Raw genomic sequence first — 13,500 nt, 5'->3', positions numbered from 1 at the left:
TTAAATTTGTCTTAATTGACTAAAATGCCCTTATGCTGAAATTTGTGTGATTATATGGTATATGTTACCCTATTGTAATATCATAGACCCTCAGATCATGACCTTTGATTTTATTCCATCCGGTGGTCCAGATCTGTGCATTCTGGCACACAATAGTTAGTAAAAACAAAATAACCTAACTCTATATATATATATATATATATATATATATATATATATATATATATATATATATATATATATATATATATATATATATATATATATATCGCTAAGAATCATAAAATGTAACGAAAATATAATACAAGAAATTTAGCCCTGAATATATTAAGTTAAAAATTCAAAACGAAACATGGAACAGAGAGACACGGCCACATCTAACTTCTTTGTGACAGGTAATCCCTTCAATGCTTAAATTCTTTATGACGCCATCTACTTACTACACATGGGAAAACAAAATTCGAATAATCTCCCATATGGTACAACTTTAACTTCTTTTAAACTTCGGTTTCAACTCAAGAAACCCAAAATACTTACCACTGTTTCATACTGTTCTTCCATAAAGATGGAAAAGCTTCAAACTTTACTTGATTCTGTGTCGATCAAGCACTTTTGACTGGAACAGAAGTTGGGTTCGGATGTTTCTCCTCAATTTCAGTCGCCATAAAGAAAGGTAATTTCTCTCTTATAACTGAATCTTTACTCTGTGAATGAATCGCAATTTGGGTTTTCCGGATTCATCATGAATTGTATCTGTAATCCCGGGGGATTTTAAGTTGTGTTGAGCATGGATTTTGGTTTCTAGGGTTTGAATTTGCTGGCCCATCGTCAGTTATATATTTAATTTGAGTTTTATGAGCTGTTAAATACGAGTTTTGGTAATTCGTCTACTATCTTTGATTTTGGCGTTTTCCTGGTTGTTTTGATCAGGGTTTTTGGTCTCTAGGGTTTGAAGTTAGTGGTGCGTCCTGAATTTCGAATCTCTGATTTAGTTTTTCCGAACTGTTCTTTATTAGGGTTTGAATTGGGCAGATTTAGTGATTATTATTTTGGACGAATACTGAATTGAGTTTATTTTTTGTATAAAACAAGATTTGGAATCGCAAGCAATTGTGTTAACAACTCATCTTGCAGATTCTTTGCGATAATTTCAAACTTGGTGCTGAATTAAGCTAGCAAGAGTGATGATATCTTCATCAGAATCATTAGCTGTGGAGGATTGTTCCTCTGGTGCTTATTCTTCTCAAGTCACTGGTGAAAACGATAGGAGGCCAGATACGGGTAATATTGAAGAAGCCGAATCATCTCTTCGTGAAAATGGTTCCTTAAATTTTGAGGTTGTTTCTCTAAACTTTTTACATTTTTCCATATTTCCTCGTTTGAACTGAACCCATAGAACAAGTTTTAATCTTTTTTTTTTTTTGGTTAAGAAAGTCTATTAGAATTGGTAATTGAATGTTATTGTAATATAGGAAGCAAGAGCATTGTTAGGGAGATATGAATATCAAAAGGGAAACATAGAAGCTGCTCTTCATGTGTTTGAAGGGATAGATATAGCAACAGTAACTCCAAAGATGAAGATTAGTCTTTCCCAAAGAGGTGAACCTCGTAGAAGAGTTTCTCATAATTATGGAGATCCACCTTTGTCTATACATGCTGTTGGTTTACTCCTTGAAGCAATTTATTTAAAGTCAAAATCATTGCAAATTCTTCAGAGGTATAAAGGTACTCTTCTTGTTCTATATATACCTGTTTGGGGGCATCCTACTTCTACTTATGATCATCATTTAGGCTCAAATGTTGAAATAAAATCCATTATAGAGGATCATATGTCTTGATTTTCTACTCTTTGCAGAAGCTGCTCAATCATGCAAAGTAATCCTTGACATTATCGAATCATCATTACCCGAAGGGTTGCCTGAAAACTTAGGTGCTGATTGTAAATTACATGAAACCCTAAACCATGCAATCGAGTTGCTTCCTGAGTTATGGAAACTCGAGGGTTCACCCCAAGAAGCAGTATTGTCATTCAGACGGGCCCTACTTCATCATCAAAGTTTGAATCCAGAAACAACTGCAAAAATTCAAAAAGATTTCGCTGTTTTTCTTCTTTACAATGGAGGCGAAGAAGCCATCCCTCCTAATCTAAGATCCCAAATGGACACCTCATTCGTACCTAGAAACAACATCGAAGAAGCAATCTTAATTCTAATGATTCTACTAAGAAAAGTTTCATTAAAAATGATCAAATGGGACCCGGCTGTTTTATATCATCTTTCATACGCGTTATCAATCTCGGGTGGACTCGGGGCTTTGTTTTCACAGCTCGAAGAGCTTCCTCCGGGTGTTCTTGATAAAAAAGAAAGGTGTCTTCTTTTGGCTCTATGTTACCATGGACAAGGTGACGATTTGTCTGCTTTAAATTTATTGAAAAATATATATAAACAAGAGGATCCGCATTGCGGGTTGGCTTTACTCTTGGCTTCGAAAATTTGTGGTGAAAACTCGGATTCAATCGAAGGTGCGAGTTGTGCTAAAAGGGCGATTCGGGTATTTGAAACGAGATGTGATGAGATGGTTGGAGTCGCGTATTGCTTCTTGGGAGTTAGTCTTTCCAATGATTGTAGATTTGCGATTAGTGATTTTGAAAGGGCGGAGAAGCAATCGGAGGTGATTCGGTGTTTGGAAACGGCGGGGAGATTGACCGGAATGAGTGATTCCGGAGTTGTTTATTTTTTGAGTTTAGAAAACGCGGAACAACGGAAGTTGGATGTGGCTTTTGGTTACGCGAAACGTTTGGTGAAATTGGAAGGCGGGTCGAGTGTTAGAGGGTGGATTTTATTGGCGAGAATATTATCGGCTCAGAAACGGTTTTCTGAGGGCGAAATCGTAATTAACGCTGCGTTAGAACAGACTGGGAAATGGGATCAAGGAGAGTTGTTGAGGACGAAAGCAAGGCTTCAGGTTGCTCAAGGGGTTATAAAGAATGCTATTCAGACATACACACAGATTCTTGCTGTTCTTCAAGTTCAAAGCAAAAGCTTTCGATCTCAGAAAAAAAACCACGAGGTAATAATAATGCTTACTTTTTGGATCTCAATGAGAAATCCGATTTTGATTTTGATTTTTTTTTTGTTAAGATGGGTTATGGAAAGCATCAGCTTAAAAGCTTGGAGATGGAAACATGGCATGATCTGGCTATGGTTTATATGAAGTTATCACAATGGCGGGATGCCGAGGCTTGTCTTTTGAAATCTGAAAATATCGGTTACTACAACGCTTCTCGATTGCATATCACTGGTATGTTGTATTTGTCTTCTGTATTTTTTCCAAGGGTGAAATCGTCATTTAAAGTTTGAAATTTGTTGTAGGTTTACTGTATGAAGCGAAAGGTCTTGAGAAAGAAGCTCAAGAAGCTCAAGAGCTTGCGTTGGATGTGGATCCTGGTCATGTCCAGAGTCTGATTTCAATGGCTGTGATGATCCGAAGAGCAGGAGGAGGAGGAGGAGGGAAGTCTGCTGCAGCAGCTAAAAGCTTTTTGACCGAAGCGTTAAGATTAGACAGGCTGAACTCATCAGCTTGGTATAATTTGGGCCTGCTTTATAAAGATGATGGGCCCATGTTCCTAAAAGAAGCTGCCAATTGTTTCGAGGCTGCTACTTTACTTTCGGAAAAAGAACCAATTGAGCCATTTAGATAACCACTGTTTTTTGTCACCCAACCTGTAATTGACTACATATCATTATTGTTTCAAGGATTTAATTCTTTTATGTATTTGAAATCGATTCATTTGTTGCAATTAAGTAAGTGTTAAAATTTGCCTAATCTTGAGTGAGACAGTTTTGAATATGACAGATGTGAATGTTAACGACTATTTACATTTAAATGATTTGTTTCGTTCACAAATAGCTTAGCTGACAAATCAAATCCAGGATAGTGATGTTTAGTGTGAAACTGTGAATGTGATGAGTGAGAACAGATGAGAATTTGCGACACTTGAAAAACAATCACATGAAAGCTTAACAGAAACATAACTGTACACAACTGCACTTGCCAAACCTTTCAAGCTTATTTGATGTATCTCTTCATTAATCTAGCATCCAAATACAAAATACCTCTCACAAGAAATGTTAATATGTTATAAATCTTTTGTGTTTCTTCTTCTTCACTACAACAATGAAATATCATTTCAAGGAATACGTTATTTGCTTTCAAAATGAAGTTTTAACAAAAAAGACATTGTTTGGATTAGATGATACATAATAAGCTGATAAATATTTTTTAGTTTTTGACAAAGTTTGCTTATACGTTTAACATACACGATGAAATAATTTATCAAAAACTATGTATTTAAGCTAACAAGTAAGAATGAAATAACTTATCAAAAACTTTTTATTTAAATGAATAAGTGCTTTTAATGTTCTTTCCAAACATTTACAATAACTTATTTAACCGGTGTCAATCACAAGAAATCAATAATCATTTCAAATAAGAATTAAATTATCAAAACAATGTTAGAACATATAAGCACCACTTATATAGTTACATGATTCACAAAAAGTTAGGTTTTTAGATCATCTATTTTTTTTTTTTTTTTTTACCACAATTAGCTAAGTCACAAAAAATAATTTTGAGAAATATACACAGTTACATGAATTCAGGTGCATAATCAATGGTTGATCAAATAATAAATACTTTACATCAAAAGAATCTATATATCATACTTGCGAAAGAAGAAAAAAAATCAAAATTCAATTCTTTTCGAGGTTAAATATATCAACTAGCAATGTATCCTTGTTCAGTAAACTTCCCGATATCTTCTTGCAACTCGTTGGCCGACTCATTCACTTCAGTATTGTACACAAAGTATTTCGCAGCCACAAGGAAGAACAACAAGTTCACGAAGCTTAAGATCGCATAAAACCCGTAGTAATAATCTATACGAGACTCATTTAAATCATCTAGAATCCAACCTTTATGTCCATTCCTCTTTGTAACATCAGCCACAGTCGAAAGAATAAAACTACTGAGAAAATACCCAATCCCAATACTAGTCGTCCAATAAGCAGTCCCAAGACTCTTCATCCCTTCGGGTGCTTGATCATAGAAAAACTCAAGCTTTGCAACTTCTAAGAAACTATCTGCAATTCCCATTAACGCGAATTGAGGAAGGAGAATAAAGATACTCAAAGGAACCACTTGATCATTTCCAATAAGGCCATGATCTTTAGCGACACTTAGTCGTTTTCTTTCCACGACACTTGCAATGATCATGATAAAGACATGGAGAACGAGTCCAATTGTCATTCGTTGTAGTAATGTGATGCCTCTTGGGTTTTTGGTGTATTTTCTAATGGTGGGAACGAAAAAACGATCGTAGAGTATGATGCTTATTAGAAGGAAAATCGTCACAAATACTGAGAGACATGCGGGTGGGATCTCAAACTGTGGGCCCATTGATCGAACCAATGTCACACCTTGCTTGATGAAGAGTGTATGGGTTTGTGCCCCTAATGTGCTCGGTATGAACATCGCTATCAAGATTGGAATCATTTTCATCATTTGTTTGGTCTGTTCCACTTGGGTCACCGGACAAAATCTCCATTCTGAAAATGGTTCTTCGGTCCTTATGGCGGCTTTGTCAAGAAACCTACGGAAAATTTCTTTGATTTATCATATGATTTTAAAAAGTTTTAAATACATTTGATTTTCTTTCATAAAGAGTCCAACATCTAGATTGTATCATGTACACTAAAACGTTAGGATATAGAGCATTGACACTAAATGAGATTTGGCTCAATGTGTTAAGACTCGTGGAGCTATATATTTTCTTTCCAAAAATGTCAAGAACATATATAAAGACAGATGGATTATGTTTAGCCAATATGGGGAACAAACACATAAAAAGGAAAGAATAGGGGTGGTTTAATTACCTTAAAGAAGTCGAGTGGCCGATCATGTATTTTCCGGGGCCTGAATACTTATCTGGGCTTAATTCGTAAAGCTCTTTAGGGTCATCAGGTAGGGCCCGGTTCCAATTATGTATTGTAGCGGTCAATACCTTGGCCATCTTAGTAATCGGGCTCCCGGATGCGGGCTTATGGCGGTATTGAGGTGTCCCAACAATAAAAACCACCATTGCTGCTAACAATGCCACCGTTGGGATCATGTAGCCCACACCCCATCCGACATTATCTTGTATATACACCAAAAATGTGTTTGAAAATAGGGTACCAAAATAGATGCTAAACATCCACCAGTTGAAGAATGTGAGTTTCTGAGCTTTTTCTTTGGGTTCGAAATCATCAAATTGGTCTGCACCCATTGTCGAGATGTTTGGTTTGGTTCCACCAGTTCCAACCGCAATAATGTACAATGCACAGTAAAAAATACCAATTTGGAAAGACGAAGGTTGTTCATCACAGTCGAGGTAACTTACGTTTTTACCACAAGATGGTGGTTTTAGTGACGGTATGGTGACCACAAGCGTCAATAAGCTCATTCCCTGTGTCGAAAAACATGAAACGAAAATTACTTCACTCGATTTTCGCAACTCAAAACTCATGAAAAATGGTGAAATTTTCTTACCACAAGGTAAATAATGGAAGCAATCATGAAAGTCCAGTATCGACCGAGATAAGTGTCGGCAATATAAGCGCCTAAAATAGGTGTAATCCAAACTGTTCCGACCCAATTCGTGACACTATTCGATGATTTCACGGTGCCTTCCTTCATTTCACGTGTCAAATACAACACTAGATTTGTCGCTATTCCATAGTATGCCATCCTTTCACACACTTCATAGCCTGCAAACGTAGTATATGCTTTAAATTCTTTATAAATGTTGGTATTTTCGTTGCTAATTTATTAAAAACTCTGTCGCTAAAAATCGTGATGAACTTTTCACAGCTGCATAATCCGTAGCTATGACCAAAATTCTAGTGGAGTAACGAGTTAATAAATGTATAAAGATAGAAGAAACTAACCGAGCATAAAGTAACAGGCTTTCCATCTCCCGGTGGCTGGTCTGAGGACAGGTCTTCCGTTAAGATCTGTAGTCCCGTCTTGAGTAAAATCTTTTCGTAGTCCAATTTCATCCGCTGCTTTCAAAACCATGATATTCTGTTAATTATGGCATGCACGTATACACACAAACAGATTAAGGTTTTAGATGATATGTGTGTTGATGGAAGTTTACTTTTTATAAGCTTATACGATTGCTAGATTCCAATTTTTAGTTCAAACTCTTAATGTAGTATATTATGGAACTAGTTGTCGTGTATAAACACTAATATTCAAACTCGATTATGCAAGTTTTTGGCATTTTCATTACTCCTATTTAATTGGAATCAACTATCATACAAGCGTGTTGGACATAAAGCTTTTGAAAGCTTTTGAAAGCTCTTAAGCTTTTTATTTTTGTAAAATAAAAAAAAAACTCAATTAGTTGAGTTTTTAACTTTTATTTTAAACAGAAAGATTATATTTTTGTAAAATAAAGGAAAAAACTCCATTAGTTGAGTTTTTAACTATATTAGATACTGGATGCCAAATACCAAATATCGGATATCAATTAGTAGCTTCCGGCTATCAATTACGCTATAAGCGACCTACGATCCTACTCTCGGACTTCATCTTGCTGAAAGAAAAAGGAACTAATTTAGCTTGTAAAATGCCTATATTTGAAAAATCAATTTCATTCATAAAAGAATTTATAACCTCATAAAAGGGTTTTAGTTCGTACAAAATAGATTGCAGAGACTAATGAACAACAGATACCTTCGCAAAAGAAGACAATATGTTTGTAAAAAAAATTCAGCTCAGAAGAGTGTTTCCATTGGTTTTGCGAATTTGGAAAAGTGGAATGACAAGCCCGTTGCAAGTAGATAATCAAAATGATGTTTTTATTTTTTTTAAAATTTTAATTCTCTCATTTTCCAGAATGGATGTCATGTCATAGTCAGATGTCTTGCTGACCGGTTAAATCTAATATAGCCGGTCCAAATGCTTTAAATCGATATTGTTTAAAACCGTGTAATTACGTATGAGAGGCTAGCAAAACGGCTTTTTTTAGTTTGTGAGTATGACTTTCTTTAATGGGAGCCTTGGTTCATACTTCATATCATTGCTATAGCATGATACTTTTTAACGGGAGTCGTGGAGTTTTAATCTGTTTTGAAAGACGATCGATTGAAACTGTGTACATGTAATTCAAATGATCAGACATTAAAGTAACTAAAAAGGATAAAACAGTCTATGGTGGACAGGTGGCAGTAGAAGACCCCACGCCCATCATTCTCCCGTTTCACTCTGAACCCAACGGTCACTAGCCCTTTTCAAAAACATAAACCCTAATCCCCCCCAATTCCAAAAAACCATTCCGTCTATCTGTTTTTCTTTTTCTCATTCCGTCTATGGAGACCCTTTAACAATTCGATTCCTCAAACACCCATTAGAAGGCGGAAAACCCCCCTTCAAATCTCTGTAAATTAAGAACAGAGAGACTCAGTGTCGATCTATAATGGGTTGTTTTATTGGGTGTTTCGGTGGTTCTTCCAGGGATCAGAAACGTAAAAGACAGAGGTACAAGGTGATTCTTCGAGATCAAGTAAGTTTAATTCAACACCCTTTACAGTTCAATTTATTCCATTACTGTTTGGTTAACTAGAAAACGTAAGAAACCCTTGTTTTTTGAGTCGAATTGTGGGATTAATTCGAGATTTTGACTTTGAGCTTAGGTTGAGAGCCGAGAGTATTTAATTTGCCACTTTCTGTTGCAGAAACCTAAAATTGAAAACCCTGTGAAAGCTGATGCATCTTTGGGACAAAGCATCATAGAGAGTCCGTCGAATTTATTTCCAGAATCAAGGTAATTTCTGATGTAACTGTGTTCATGATTTTGTTTAAAAGCTCATGTTTATGTGTTATGTTCTTGATTTTACTTTTGTGTTTTGGGTTTCTACAATGATTTTTAATTGTTATTGGGATGTAGAGAAAAGACTGAGGTACCATTGAAGTTGAAGAGAAGGAAAAAGGTTACGTTTGATACAAATGTGACAACCTACGAGCATATTGAAGTGTATGATAGTACTGAATCTTTATTGGAAAAGAACGAAAAAAGTGAAACTTTTCCTAGATCAACCCAAAACTTCAAAGATGATTCAGTTGTGCTGAACATACCAAACTATAGGTATGGGAATTGCCTTGAAAGTGATGATGAATTTGAAGATTTAGATCATGAAGAATATGATTTGGATGGTTATGATGATGATTTGGATGATGATGATGATGATGATTTGGATGATGAAGAACATTTTGATGATAATGATGAGGACATGAAGGTACAAAATAGGAATGGTTATGTTCTTTCTGTGTTGAACCCTGTGGAGAATCTTAGTCAATGGCAAGCTTTGAAATCGAAAGGGAGACCACAAAAACCATTGATTTTTAAAGATCAAAAAGAGAATTTGTCTCTGAATACCAAATCATTAAAACACAAGAACTTGAATCAAGAAACATCCGTAGATGCCAGTCTATCGAATTGGTTGAGTTCGTCACATATAAACATACGGAACAATAACAGACCAATATGTTGATATGGTTGTGGGTATAGAGGGCAAAAGGGTAATTTGGCAGAATACCTTAAAACTGGAGGTAAATAACTGGATTAAAATTCTATTTTTCTTGTGAATTACATGTATTTTTGTTAGGAAAGTTTGTTTCTTTTTAAACCAGTCTAGTGGTGGGTAAGAAGGTAAATTTGCAGAATAATTTGTTTGAAACTTGAAGAATGCTTTGGGTAGAAGGTAATTTGGTATAATGTTTCGTTTGAAACTTGAAGAGAGCTTTGATGGAATGAAGAGAAAGTCATTGAAGGCCACTTTGTGAGATTGGTTTGGATCAAGTTTTTTTTATTTTGATGTTGTGAATGTATTGGTTCTACTTTTAATTTCTTATTTGTTTTCTGGTGATTATTGTAATACAAAAATTCAATATATTATTTTGGTTAATTAATTATATAATCAATATTTATTTTAGATGGGCACAACCAAATCTGAAATCTCTAAATCTGGGGGTCTGATGATATGACCGAGTCACATTAAAATTAGTAGTTGAAAATTTTTGGTTTTCGGGTCGGATTGACATTAATATCATTTAAAGACAAATATAATATTGAATTTTGGTATAAAAAATTAAACATTGTTTATGAAGGATTTTTATATCTTAAAAACATGTATAATTTATATATTTTCTAATATAATTATTAAAAAAATAGATTGCCAATCAAATTAAGTTGATGCACATTAACATATATTACAAATACTAGTTGTGAGACTCTTATACGATACGGTTGATTAAAACAAAATGTTAAATACGAAGGATTAAAAAGAAAGTTTATTTGAATTTGAAATTTGAAATTTGAAATAAATGAAAATTATAAGAAAAAAAAACATGCGAAAAAATAAATTAATTAAAATTATATGTTTAGTTGTCATATCGTATACTAAATGAGTTAACTATAACAAAATATTAAATACGAAAGTTTAAACTGTAAATTTATTTGATATCGAAATTGAAATATCAAATTTCAAATTTGAAATTAAGTCATTATAATATGTTTAATTTATGGTTACTAAAGTAATGATATATTGAAAAATGAACCAATTGATAAGTGGAAAATAAGTATCTCAAAATTATGATAAAATGACATGCAATCAATTGAATGAGAAAACAACATATGATAAAATAAATCTTTATTTATTAATATAGATATAGTGATATAAAATTTGAAACTTAATAAAGTAATATACTATAACTATTACTTAGGGCATTTTACTATTACATACAAGTTAAAATCAATGTTTCTATTGAAACTTAAAACTTGAACCATGAGTGTATATGCTCTGCACGCTACAACCTTATAGATTATAGCATGTCACCACTCATGAGACACCCAACACTGAACAACCAATATCTTATTTTATTTGTAGACATTTTATCTATTAAAATAATGGCAAACAAGAATCATATTTATAGGCATACCTGATGGGGATTTCTTATTTTCTGGTAAGAAGAAATCGAGTAGGAGGAAGAAAGAAAGTTAATATCTTCCCCTCCCCCTCTCTCTCTCTCTCTCTCTCTCTCTCTCTCTCTCCCCGTATATCTCCTTTTTTCTATTTTTTTGTGTGCTACTTTGTAGACGGCACAAGAAAAGCCGCAATTTGGGGCGCCTCTTTGTAACATCCTGTTTCTTGCCATTTCTGAGCCATGGACCGGAAGTCGATTGAGAGAGGTTTTGGGCCTTAAGGATACAAAGTTTAGTCCTAGTGGAAGGATGTAATGATAGTTAAGAAATTTTACCCTTAAATTGTGTTATGGGTCGAAGGGTAGAAAGGGAAAAATTAGAGGCCGGGTTATTGCATGAAATATGGATTTTTTATTTGAGAAGTTTTTAGTCCATGATATTTAGATAATATTGTAGAGTTCTTCAATACCTTTCTGTGGATATAAATAACGTCAAAAACGGAGTTGGAACGAATAAGTTATGACTGTTTAAAGTTAAGACGATTTTTGGGTCGATTGCGTACGCTGGGTGTACCGAGTATGCCTGAGTATGCTGGGCGTAAATTGAGTACGTTGAACGTACACGATCGGTTTCAAAATCCTATTTTAGTGGTTTCGGCCCTATTTAAGCTCCTTAACCCCCCAAACCCATTCCATTCTCAACCTCCGCCTCTCTAACACCCTCTCTTGAAACCCTAGCCTTAGATTGATCCTTGTGAGCAAAAAGATGGTGTTTTTAAGTGCTTTGGAGTGTTCTTGATGCACCTTGGAGAAGAAGGAACTCATTGAAGAACTGTTGGTTGCATTGGAGCTTGTAGATCCAGACTTTGCTCACCTTGATCTTTCTTCTAGATGTATAAAGTTTGAATCTTGATGATGAACTTGTTAGATTTAGATACTTTTGGGTGTTTATGAGCTTTTTGCCACTTTAAGTGCATAAAGTTTAGATCTTGAAATTATGTGACCTTGTTATGGATAAAGTTGGAAACTTTATCCATCTAAACATCATTTTGATTCAGATCTAAAGGTTAGAGACCTGGACTTAATGGATTAAGTTGAAAAGATGTACTTTTTGGGTCCCTTTGAGACTTAAAGGCTAGATCTTGTTTGTTAGGACCATTCTAACGGATAAAAATTGGAAACTTTATCCATTATGGAGCTATTATAAATCATTAAAATATGATCTTGAGTGTTATAGGTAACCCATGCATGTGTTAAATGATCTTATTGGGTTAAGATCATAGGGTTTTGGACATAAAGCACTTAATAGCCATGCAAAGTCATAAAGTTGGAAACTTTATGACTTAGGACACCATTTTGGGATTGGATCTAAGTTTTGGATGGAAGGGCTTAATGAAATAAGCTCTTAATGAAGTTTGGGGCAGGGTGCGTATGTTGGGCGTACGCGTTCAGTGCCTCACTTTTTGGTCAACATCAGAGTATTTTGGGCGTACTCTTTTGGTACATAAGGTATACTCTGCTGGGAAGGGATATTGACTTTTGGGACCTTGGCTGTTGAGTTTAACTTTGACCAAACTTGACCAAATTTAACCTAGGATATTTTGGATTGTGTTTGAGAATTGGTCATTTGGATGGATAAGTGACGGTTAGAGCTGAGATTCGGAGTCAAGACCTAATCAACTATTGTTTGGATTGAGATATGAGTTTTCCTCATTGTACTTACGAGTCGAAGGCACCTAGGCTGACCTATTGGATTGATATCATGGTTACCGTATATTGTTATGATGTAGTGATTTGTTAAATCTTTATCCTGGTATAAGATGTTTTTATGTTGTAGTGATTTGTTAGATTTATATTCTGGTATATAGGATGTTAGCATGTGGTAGTGATCTGTAGATCTGCCTGTTTATCTGTTGACTTGTTATATGTTTATCTGTTATGTATATGTCGACATGTTATGTGTGGTTGGGCTGAGGCAATCATGTTTTGTACTGAAGGCCAATATAACTGGGGCGGTCCAAATAGACTGTATGCCTTGTGTAACATACACGTTAATAACCATGTATAACTATCTTGTTTTGTAAGCTTGATAGCTTAAAACTGAATATTAACATATAATATATGATTTTGAGCGTTGCGTTCTAACAATATAGTTTTATGAGATTTGAAGTAAAACTATGTTTAGAATCATTTGGAAAGTATTGGAAGTGATGAGAAGTCTTATGAGATTTCGATCAAAAAGTCAAATATTGAAATTAACGAAAATATAACATTTAAGTAGGAAATAAGTAAAACTAATGTTGCAAGTTGTAAATTATATTGTTAGAAACGTTTAGGCGAAAACCTCATCGAAAACCGAATTATAACGAATACGTTATGACTTATCAAAATTTCGTGATAGAACCGGCACGACCCGTATGACGTAAAAAGTGAGTTTGCGATAAACTACCTTTTAACTTTAATGATCTAAATGAA

General features: G+C 34.5%; 3 protein-coding genes across 6 annotated transcripts; 2 read left to right on the top strand and 1 right to left on the bottom strand.

Annotated features, from left to right (window-relative positions):
- The first annotated feature begins 376 nt into the window (after positions 1–376).
- LOC145048539 (protein NPGR2-like) lies at positions 377–3,825 on the top strand. 3 transcript variants are annotated; one of them, XM_078997064.1, is made up of 7 exons: positions 377–395; positions 566–673; positions 1,135–1,337; positions 1,473–1,725; positions 1,856–3,069; positions 3,141–3,300; positions 3,372–3,825. In XM_078997064.1, the coding sequence occupies exons 3-7, from the start codon at positions 1,185–1,187 to the stop codon at positions 3,698–3,700; spliced, it is 2,109 nt and encodes a 702-aa protein (XP_078853190.1). In that variant the 5' UTR covers positions 377–395; positions 566–673; positions 1,135–1,184; the 3' UTR covers positions 3,701–3,825. The 3 variants fall into 3 exon arrangements, with proteins under 3 accessions (XP_078853190.1, XP_078853189.1, XP_078853188.1); XM_078997063.1 differs by lacking the exon at positions 377–395 and adding an exon at positions 396–479; XM_078997062.1 differs by lacking the exon at positions 377–395 and having other exon boundaries at positions 431–673.
- Positions 3,826–4,650: 825 nt separating this feature from the next.
- LOC144998579 (protein NRT1/ PTR FAMILY 5.2-like) lies at positions 4,651–7,866 on the bottom strand. 2 transcript variants are annotated; one of them, XM_078958324.1, is made up of 5 exons: positions 7,780–7,866; positions 6,987–7,100; positions 6,589–6,806; positions 5,934–6,505; positions 4,651–5,650 (listed from the first exon to the last, which is right to left on the bottom strand). In XM_078958324.1, exons 2-5 carry the CDS (start codon positions 6,991–6,993, stop codon positions 4,777–4,779), a joined length of 1,671 nt encoding a protein of 556 aa, XP_078814450.1. In that variant the 5' UTR covers positions 6,994–7,100; positions 7,780–7,866; the 3' UTR covers positions 4,651–4,776. The 2 variants fall into 2 exon arrangements, with proteins under 2 accessions (XP_078814450.1, XP_078814448.1); XM_078958322.1 differs by lacking the exon at positions 7,780–7,866 and having other exon boundaries at positions 6,987–7,371.
- Positions 7,867–8,178: 312 nt separating this feature from the next.
- LOC145048538 (uncharacterized) lies at positions 8,179–10,037 on the top strand. The gene is made up of 3 exons (XM_078997061.1): positions 8,179–8,608; positions 8,781–8,869; positions 8,993–10,037. The coding sequence occupies exons 1-3, from the start codon at positions 8,522–8,524 to the stop codon at positions 9,594–9,596; spliced, it is 780 nt and encodes a 259-aa protein (XP_078853187.1). The 5' UTR covers positions 8,179–8,521; the 3' UTR covers positions 9,597–10,037.
- The last annotated feature ends 3,463 nt before the right edge of the window (positions 10,038–13,500 follow it).

This window comes from Lactuca saligna, chromosome 5, assembly GCF_052625555.1.
Source record: "Lactuca saligna cultivar CGN05327 chromosome 5, ASM5262555v1, whole genome shotgun sequence".
Lineage (NCBI taxonomy): Eukaryota > Viridiplantae > Streptophyta > Magnoliopsida > Asterales > Asteraceae > Lactuca > Lactuca saligna.
The sequence above is the reverse complement of the archived record's forward strand: the minus strand, read 5'-3'. Positions and strand labels throughout refer to the sequence as shown.

Coding starts and splice junctions, on each gene's coding strand:
- LOC145048539 (XM_078997064.1), top strand. CDS start 1,185: ATGATATCTTCATCAGAATCATTAGCTGTGGAGGATTGTTCCTCTGGT. Junction 1,338..1,472: donor ATGGTTCCTTAAATTTTGAG/GTTGTTTCTCTA, acceptor ATTGTAATATAG/GAAGCAAGAGCATTGTTAGG. Junction 1,726..1,855: donor AATTCTTCAGAGGTATAAAG/GTACTCTTCTTG, acceptor TACTCTTTGCAG/AAGCTGCTCAATCATGCAAA.
- LOC144998579 (XM_078958322.1), bottom strand. CDS start 7,116: ATGGTTTTGAAAGCAGCGGATGAAATTGGACTACGAAAAGATTTTACT. Junction 6,506..6,588: donor CTTCCATTATTTACCTTGTG/GTAAGAAAATTT, acceptor TTTTCGACACAG/GGAATGAGCTTATTGACGCT. Junction 5,651..5,933: donor GGCCACTCGACTTCTTTAAG/GTAATTAAACCA, acceptor AATTTTCCGTAG/GTTTCTTGACAAAGCCGCCA.
- LOC145048538 (XM_078997061.1), top strand. CDS start 8,522: ATGGGTTGTTTTATTGGGTGTTTCGGTGGTTCTTCCAGGGATCAGAAA. Junction 8,609..8,780: donor AGGTGATTCTTCGAGATCAA/GTAAGTTTAATT, acceptor TTTCTGTTGCAG/AAACCTAAAATTGAAAACCC. Junction 8,870..8,992: donor AATTTATTTCCAGAATCAAG/GTAATTTCTGAT, acceptor ATTGGGATGTAG/AGAAAAGACTGAGGTACCAT.